This window comes from Malania oleifera, unplaced genomic scaffold, assembly GCF_029873635.1.
Source record: "Malania oleifera isolate guangnan ecotype guangnan unplaced genomic scaffold, ASM2987363v1 ctg137, whole genome shotgun sequence".
Classification (NCBI taxonomy): domain Eukaryota; kingdom Viridiplantae; phylum Streptophyta; class Magnoliopsida; order Santalales; family Ximeniaceae; genus Malania; species Malania oleifera.
This window is the reverse complement of record NW_026651716.1, coordinates 32558-40361: the sequence shown is the minus strand read 5'-3', so window position 1 is coordinate 40361 and position 7804 is coordinate 32558. Positions and strand designations below refer to the sequence as shown.

At 38.8% G+C, this 7804-nt stretch overlaps 1 protein-coding gene across 1 annotated transcript; it reads left to right on the top strand.

Moving 5' to 3' along the window:
- The first annotated feature begins 554 nt into the window (after positions 1-554).
- LOC131147123 (sodium/proton antiporter 1-like) lies at positions 555-6170 on the top strand. The gene is made up of 2 exons (XM_058096915.1): positions 555-5549; positions 5637-6170. Exons 1-2 carry the CDS (start codon positions 5157-5159, stop codon positions 5751-5753), a joined length of 510 nt encoding a protein of 169 aa, XP_057952898.1. The 5' UTR covers positions 555-5156; the 3' UTR covers positions 5754-6170.
- Positions 6171-7804: the final 1634 nt, after the last annotated feature.

Below are 7804 nucleotides of genomic sequence, written 5' to 3'. Positions count from 1 at the left end.
ATTTTCGCTGCTATCTGAATGAATGTTAATGAAAGTGCTTTGTGAATGAATGTTGGTAAACGATAGGCTGACTAGTTAAGCAAGAGTGCTTTAGCTAGCGCTGCACGACCCTTCACAACGGTGTGAAAATAGTCGGACCGTGACACTTAGGCACGTCTAAAAGCTGTTTACAAAAGTTAATGAGGAAATTTTCGCCTTCTATTTTGGTTCTTTCAGAGACATTTTCTGATGAAAGTTTGATGTCGCAATGGGCTGGCTTTCTAAATTTTTTGAATTTTTGTGTGAATGCATCGGTGGTGGGTAAACTTTAAATGTTTTGGGAAGAGGAAGCGCACTTTGAATTATAACATATGTCTGATCAAGTTATTTCGAGTATTTTTAGTTCTGTGGACCAGAATTTCTTGGCTTCTTTTGTTTATGCTACATGCTGGCAAACAGATCGCCAGGAACTTTGTAATGATTTGGAGTTTGTAAGGAGGGATGATTTCCCTTGATTAGTGGCGGGAGATTTTAAAATCATCCGTTCAGATTTGGAAAGTATTGGTGGTCATATGAGGCCGTTATCGGCTATGGAGGAATTTAATACTTGTTTGGACAACTGTGGTCTTATGGATTTGGTTGCTACTGGTAGCAACACGTCTTAGTGTAATGATCATAGTGGAAATTCTCGGAGTTGGGCAAAACTGGATAGGGTCCTCTATAATTCAACTCTTCTTCAATCTTTGCCATATATTTATTTTGAGTATGGAAATAGGAGGACTTTAGATCATAACCCATTGATTATTCGGTTTCATAGAAATTTACATTGGTATGGTCCTTCTCCCTTCAGGTATCAGAATATATGGAGCACTCATCAGTCTTTTAAGTCTTGCGCGGAGGAAGCTTGGGGGGAGGAATCCCATGGCACGAGCTTAATTAGACTTGCTGTTAAATTGAAGCATACAAAAATTGCAATCTGAAACTGGAACAAGCAGGTATTTGGACATGTGCATCAGAACATTAAAAAACTAGAGGAAAGTATTTAGGTTCTAGAGGTTCAGCTTCAGGAAGGGTATTCACTAGAAATTGAGGAATATTTCTTCCTTTCTAAACTCGAGTTGGAAGCTTGGGAAAAGAGGGAGGAGATTCGTAGTTCTTAGCTAGCCAAAAAGAAGTGGATGGAGGTGGGGGATAATAATATAAAGTTCTTTCCTGCATTTGTGAACCAAAATAGGAAGAAGACTATGATTCATTCTTTGAAGCTTTTGAATGGAGAAGTGTTGGATTTTATGGAGGCTATTCATGAGGGTGCAGTAAGGTATTTTCAAACTTTCTTAACAGATGCAAGACCCAGTCGAACAGCTTACCTTGATGATATTATATCTCCTATGGTTTTTGAAGAGGAGAATATTGCTCTTTGTCATGCTCCGTTCGTGGTAAGTTAGGTGTAGCTCCTATAGAAGATAAGATAAGGGAGGGACGACTCAAATGGTATGGACACTTGCAACGTAGGCCTTATAGTGCACCTGTGAGGAAGAGTGACTTAATTACTGTGGGGGGCAGTAGAAGGGGTAGGGGTAGACCTAAAATAACTTGGGAGGAGATAGTGAGTAGAAATGGTCCATGATCGCATAAATTGGCGGAAGAGGATTCATATAGCCGACCCCACTTAGTGGGACTAAGGCTTGGTTTTGTTGTTGTTGTTGTTGTCATGCTCCGTTCGAGGTGGAGGTAGGGATGCTATTCTTTTTATTCTGAGAAATAGTAGCCCAGGTTCGGATGGTTTTGGTTCGGCTTTTTTCCATGATTGTTGGGATATTGTAAAAGAAGAGGTGATCGATGCAGCTAGAGATTTTTTTGCTGGTTTCCTCTTCCTAGATTTTATTCTGCATCTTACATTGTTCTAATCCTAAAAGTTCACAATCCCAAGAGTTTTGACAAGTTCAGGCCTATTAGTCTTTGTAGTGTTATCTACAAAATTTTTCCAAAAATTATTGTTGCAAGGATGATAGGTTTATTGTCTGCATTGATTTCTCCGGAGCAGGGAGCTTTCATTTCCGGTAGAAGTATATTTGAAAATATTACATTGGCACAAGAAATTGTTCATTCTCTGCATAAGAAGTCTAATGGTGGAAATGTAATAATCAAAGTAGACATGGTTAAGGCTTATGATAGGGTTGATTGAGATTTTTTAAACTTGGTTTTGAAAAGCTTTGGATTCTCTCAGAGATTCTGTGGTTTAGTGGCGGAATGTGTTTCCTCTTCTTGGTTCTCCATTATGATGAATGACACTTATAAAGGTTTCTTTAAACCTTCTCGAGGGCTTCGCCAAGGAGATCCTTTATCTCCTTATCTGTTTATAATTTTATAGGAAGTTCTTTCTCTTCTTCTAAAGAAAAATTTTGTGGAGAATAAGATAGGGGCTTGCTATCATCCTCGTGGGGCGCCTTTGGTGTCTCACCTACTCTATGCGGATGTCATTTTTATTTTTGCCAATGGTAAGAGAAGTTCCATTCAAATGCTTATCAAGACTCTTAAGAAATATGAGGATTGATCTGGCCAAATGATAAATAAAGATAAGTCAAGTATTTTTTTTGTCAAAGAGAATTGCTTATGCTCGGAAACGATCCTTGTTAAGGATGACTGGCTTTGCGGAAGGAGTGTTCCCTGCTACATACTTGGGTGTTCCTTTGGTATCGGGTCGTCTTATGGCCCATAGTTTAGAGCCTCTAGTTGGTAAATTGAGGAAAAAGATTAGCGGTTTGGAAATTTAAACTTTTATCTCAAGGGGGCCGCTTAGTTTTAATTAAGCATGTTTTATCATCAATGGCGGTTCATCAATTGGCAGTAATTGACATTCCTAATATTGTCTTCACAAAGTTAAATTCTATGTTATCGATTTTTTTTTGGGTGTGGAGTAAATCTGTGCAAAGATCTGGGATTTAATCAAGTGGAGATTGCCTGTGACTCTCCTTTGTTGGTTCAATGGATTAATTCTGGTAAGTGTTCGGCTTGGAACTTATGAGAATTTTGGGAAGAGTTTGTGTTAGCATTGAGAGGTATACATTACAAAGTGGAACATGTTTACAGGGAGGCGAATCAAAGTGCGAATTTCTTTGCCAAGCAGGGTGAATCTGGTATATCTCGATCATATAGTTGTCAGGATGAGCTTCCACAGCAAGTCAGGGGAATGATTCGATTGGATTTGTTGGGATTTGCTTCCTTGCGCTCGTGATGCGTTGTGCTGGTGTTTGTGAAGGTTGGAGTGGTTGGTTTATTCCTCGAGATCTTCTACAGTTTTGTTTGTTAACCACGTATGGTTGTTTAGTTCTTATTTATTTGTTTGGTTATTGGTCATTGGTTTATTGGTTTTGAATAAGTTGCTTAAGTCAGTTTTAGATTTTTGGGGTTTGATTTTGTTTTCCCCAAGCCTCATGGTTGGAACCACGGTATTTCTCCGCCATAAGTGAGGGGTTTCTATTAAAGATAGGAGGTGCCGCCCTCTTTTTCCAAAAAAAAAAAAAACCTTGGATTTGGACCATATTCTAGAGAAAAAAAAAAAAGCAAGATAAAGCGAAGCCAGGAAAAAAAAAAAAAAAAAGAGGAGAAGATAGAAATGGGAAAAAAATTGGCAAAGAATGAGGGAAGAAAGAAACAAAAACAAAAGAAGAATGAAAAAATATAAATGATAAAAAGCTGAAAGCTTAAAAAGGGGAAAGCGAAAAAAAGAAGAAGAAGCAATTCAAGGTAGCTTCGTCTAGTCCTATACACTACCCTAAACTATGAAAAGACCAGACCGGATCTGATTGGCCGACCCCCCCCCCCCCCCCCCCCCACCTTTTTCGGGTACATAGGCAGCCTGTCTCAAGGAACAAATTCGATCCAAAATGTTTAACCTAGTAAGGGTATTCTGAATTTGAATACAATAAGGGCAAGATGGGATTTTGAGCCTAGTTGCCTTTTATTCCTCTAAACCCTCACCCTAGCCTTTTTCGTCTTTGTTTTTCAGTCCATACTAAGGTTGAAGCTCATATTATGGTACTTAACAGCTCCTACCCAGCTTCAAAAACAAGAAAACAAAGGCTCATATTGGAATAACAGGGATAGTGTGTTGGATGATTAGTGCATTTACCTATACCTGTGAGATAGAGACATCTTGTAACATGAGAACGTCGACATGTATGGTGTCCCTGGGCTACAAGGCTCCCCACTTTGCGACAGTGAGGCTGTCACACTTACCCCTGCTTTTATGCAGAGAAGCTGTTGTGACCAACTAGTCACAAAGGAGCAACCTTACCATTCATCCCAAGGCTTTTAAAGGTGATGTATGTGTAGAGCCGGCCTTTTGTGAAGACCAGGAATGGCACCACATGAGACGTCAGGGCACAAAGAAAAAAGTGGGAAAAAAAAAGTCCAGACCCAGTGGGCGTGTGGCATGTGTAGGCTGCGGTTGCAGTGACTATGGTAAGACCCAGGTACGGTAGCATGTTAGGGAAGCCCCACCATATGTGCTTGCTGGGGCAATACTAGTTTTCCATATGATGTGTTCCCCCCATCAAGGGGTATTGGGTCATAGGATTTGAACATACCTGGCTGATGGGACACTTGGGGTGTGCCGCTGCTATATTTGGTAGCTGTTACTCTCTGTTACAATATATCAACCACATCCAGCTGTAGATACCCATTTTTATCCCCTCCAAAAAAATTTTGCTTTTTTTTTTTTAAAAAAATATTTAAAAAAAATATATATATATAGGCACAGCAGGCCAGTGCAGCTCACCACATCAATATTTTGGAGTCCTAGGATTCTAACTGGGCATTTGATGATGCCCCCTGCTGTTCACTGTTGCTTCAGCCATTTAGAGTTTCAATGTAATGTTGTCAATGTAACTTTTGATGGACTCTGTTCTGCTGCATCAAGTTTGTACTAAATTAAGCTGGTTTTCAAAAAAAGTTATGTGTAATTACAGGTTGTGTTGTACTATATTTGTTCTGATTTGTGTGAATAAAAGTTGTTTTCCTACCTCCCTTTCTTGAAATTATTAGATTCATTGCCCCATTAAACTTGAGCTATAATCAGGGTGTTGATGCAACTTCTTGTGTGGGCTTGAGCATTTGACTGTAGATGTGCCTGTGGGATAGAGTATTTGTGGCACCTCTCTATCTTCTTTGTCAGGATGAGGCTGTCTACTTTTGTCCTTGTGCATTGGAATGGCATTAGATGCAATATTCATCCTTCCATTCCAGAAATTTTGATATTTTTTTTGGTTTTCAGCCTTGAGGCTGCAGGGATTCTTCGGGAATTGGCAAATTACCTTGATGCCCATATCGCTAATAGTGAGCTGATTGCAATTGCAATTGGTGTGGTCTCAGCAATCATAGACAATGTTCCATTGGTTGCTGCAACAATGGGAATGTATGATCTCTCCTCATACCCGCAGGATTCCGAGTTTTGGCAACTGGTTGCGTATTGTGCTGGCACTGGTGGGTCTATGTTAGTCATTGGCTCTGCAGCTGGGGTGGCATTTATGGGAATGGAAAAGGTGGACTTCTTTTGGTACTTGCGGAAGGTATATGCTGCTGCTTGATCAAATTCAAATCCTTCCATAATTTTTTTTTTCTTGTTTGAGTAAAACAAACCATTCTTCTTTTTGCAGGTCAGTGGTTTTGCTTTTGCAGGTTATGCTGCTGGTATTGCTACCTACTTAGCAGTTCATAATCTCCCCATCTCCCTTCCCACAACTCTGGCTCGTTTTCCTTTCCTCTCCAGTTGATGAACTGGGCTTCTGATGCCTTCGAACAAACGGATTATCTCAAAAAGAACTGTGCAGTTGGCAGTAGATTTGTCTAGCAGATAACAAATGGTGAAGTTGGGGCTCATAGAAAATGCTACCAGATTCATTTGAGAAAAACGGGGAAAAAGTAAAGAATAGAATAATTTCTAGGCGACTGTTTTAGTAGCAGTTGGGTGGATAAATGATAGATCATATGCCCCGCAATCCAACTGAACATGCCTTATGTGAGAAATGCCCTATGCTTTCAGTCATGAGTTTGTTCAATAACAATTGCCATTGTTATTAATTTTTCCCAACATTGTTAGGGAAAAAAAATCAACATATGATATATTTAGGTTCTATAGTTCATGGAATCATTATTCTTAGAACAGAGTGATTATAAAAAAGAATTTGATAGTTGTTGCCTCTATGAAAAAACGAAGGATTGCAATCAAACACGTGCTGAGAGGGCTCGGGATGTGTTTCGAATGAGACTCCAATGCCTAACTCAGAGGACATGAGAGATCTTAAATTGGTAATAGTTAAAAAAGTAGTGATGCTTTTATTCCTCCTTTTACAGGCATGCCCTTTCAACGATTATGAAATAGAAGTAAGTGTTATTATTAATTCAGGAGTTGGTTACTCCCGCTACAATTGATTCAAGTCCTCTCAACTTTTGCTTGTGGTCACTCTGGGTCTTATATTCTCTTAGCCTTTTAGCTCCCCGTAAAGGTGTTTTTTTTTGTCATAGTATACTCCTCCAGTCCCGGTTGTATCTTTCATGCTTGATGAAGGTTTTATTTGCTTATAATTGAACACTTGAGATGATTTCAACACATATTTTCTGATAAAAAATAGGACCTAATGGCTACTTAATTGCTCAAAATTCATTTGAGCACATTGATCTAAGTATGAACAAATAAACAAATATGCTTGGGTGATTTCAATTCATGAAAACCTAGCTCTCAAGGTGGTTGTTAAAACTTGATATACATTGTTGGCTCACAACCTAAAGGCTTAAGCTTTTAGATAAAGTAGTATTATTTATCATTTGTTTATCTCTCTACGTGCTGTTGGGCTGTACATGCGGGAGAGTGTTAAAGCTTGATATACATTGTTGGCCTAATTGTATTCCAATTATATAAATATATTGTGGACCTCACCCTTCACCCTTCATTTTCTTGTTGAGGTGAGTGTTTTGGGTGTTTGGGCCGAGGCGATCCCTGAACCCCTCAGTCTCTTTTATTTTCTTTTTGTGCACCTCAAGCTTGGTGTGTTTTTTAACCAAGGTCAGTCTTTGGACTTTTGGGCCAAGGTGATCTCCTAATCCCATGTTGGAAGTGGTTATTCTTAAGTGCTTTAACCAAGGCAGACTCAGGTTATTTCAACGGCATTTTCCAAGGTTATTCTCCATATCTTAACAACTACAAAGACTTGCGCATCAAGGGCATCTCCCAAGGTTGTTAGCTCAAATCTAATGGTTGAGATGACCTTCCTTTTCATAGGTATTTTCTAGGGTTACCATCACCTGTCTTAATGACGACAACTCTTCCAGGCATTTTGCGAAACTTATCACATAGGCTCTCTTACCTAGTCAATCTTCTCTTTTATAGGTATTTCCTAAGATCACCACCTCAGGAGGTATATTTATCTTCTAAGGCTATTTGCCAAGGTTGATTTTAACTTTTGATATCTGGACCATTTTTTTTTTTTTTCTTTTTAATGGGTCTACCTAACCTTTTGTACTTGGTCATTTTGCCAAGTAAGCCTATTCGGCCCTTTGTTTCTAGCCATTTTTTCAATTTAATTTCTTCAAGTGAACCTATTTGGTCTTTTGTGCTTTGTGTTTTTTGAAATAATTCTAATTAGCTTTCAATATCTAAAACTGTACCAATGTTGTTTTTGATTAGATCCCTCCTTGCAAAAATCTATGAAGTTTTAATAAGAGACTCAATGTTTTATTACCAATCAAAAATTTTATGCTTGAGATTGTAATAGAGCATAAAAGTTCACAAGACACGCAATAACATTAACAAGATCTACAATGTTCT

What these genes read in the sequence shown, in the direction of transcription:
- LOC131147123 (XM_058096915.1), top strand. Translation starts at nt 5,157, where the DNA reads ATGAGGCTGTCTACTTTTGTCCTTGTGCATTGGAATGGCATTAGATGC. An exon ending in TCTTTTGGTACTTGCGGAAG is followed by an intron (nt 5,550 to 5,636) that starts GTATATGCTGCT and finishes TTCTTTTTGCAG; the next exon opens with GTCAGTGGTTTTGCTTTTGC.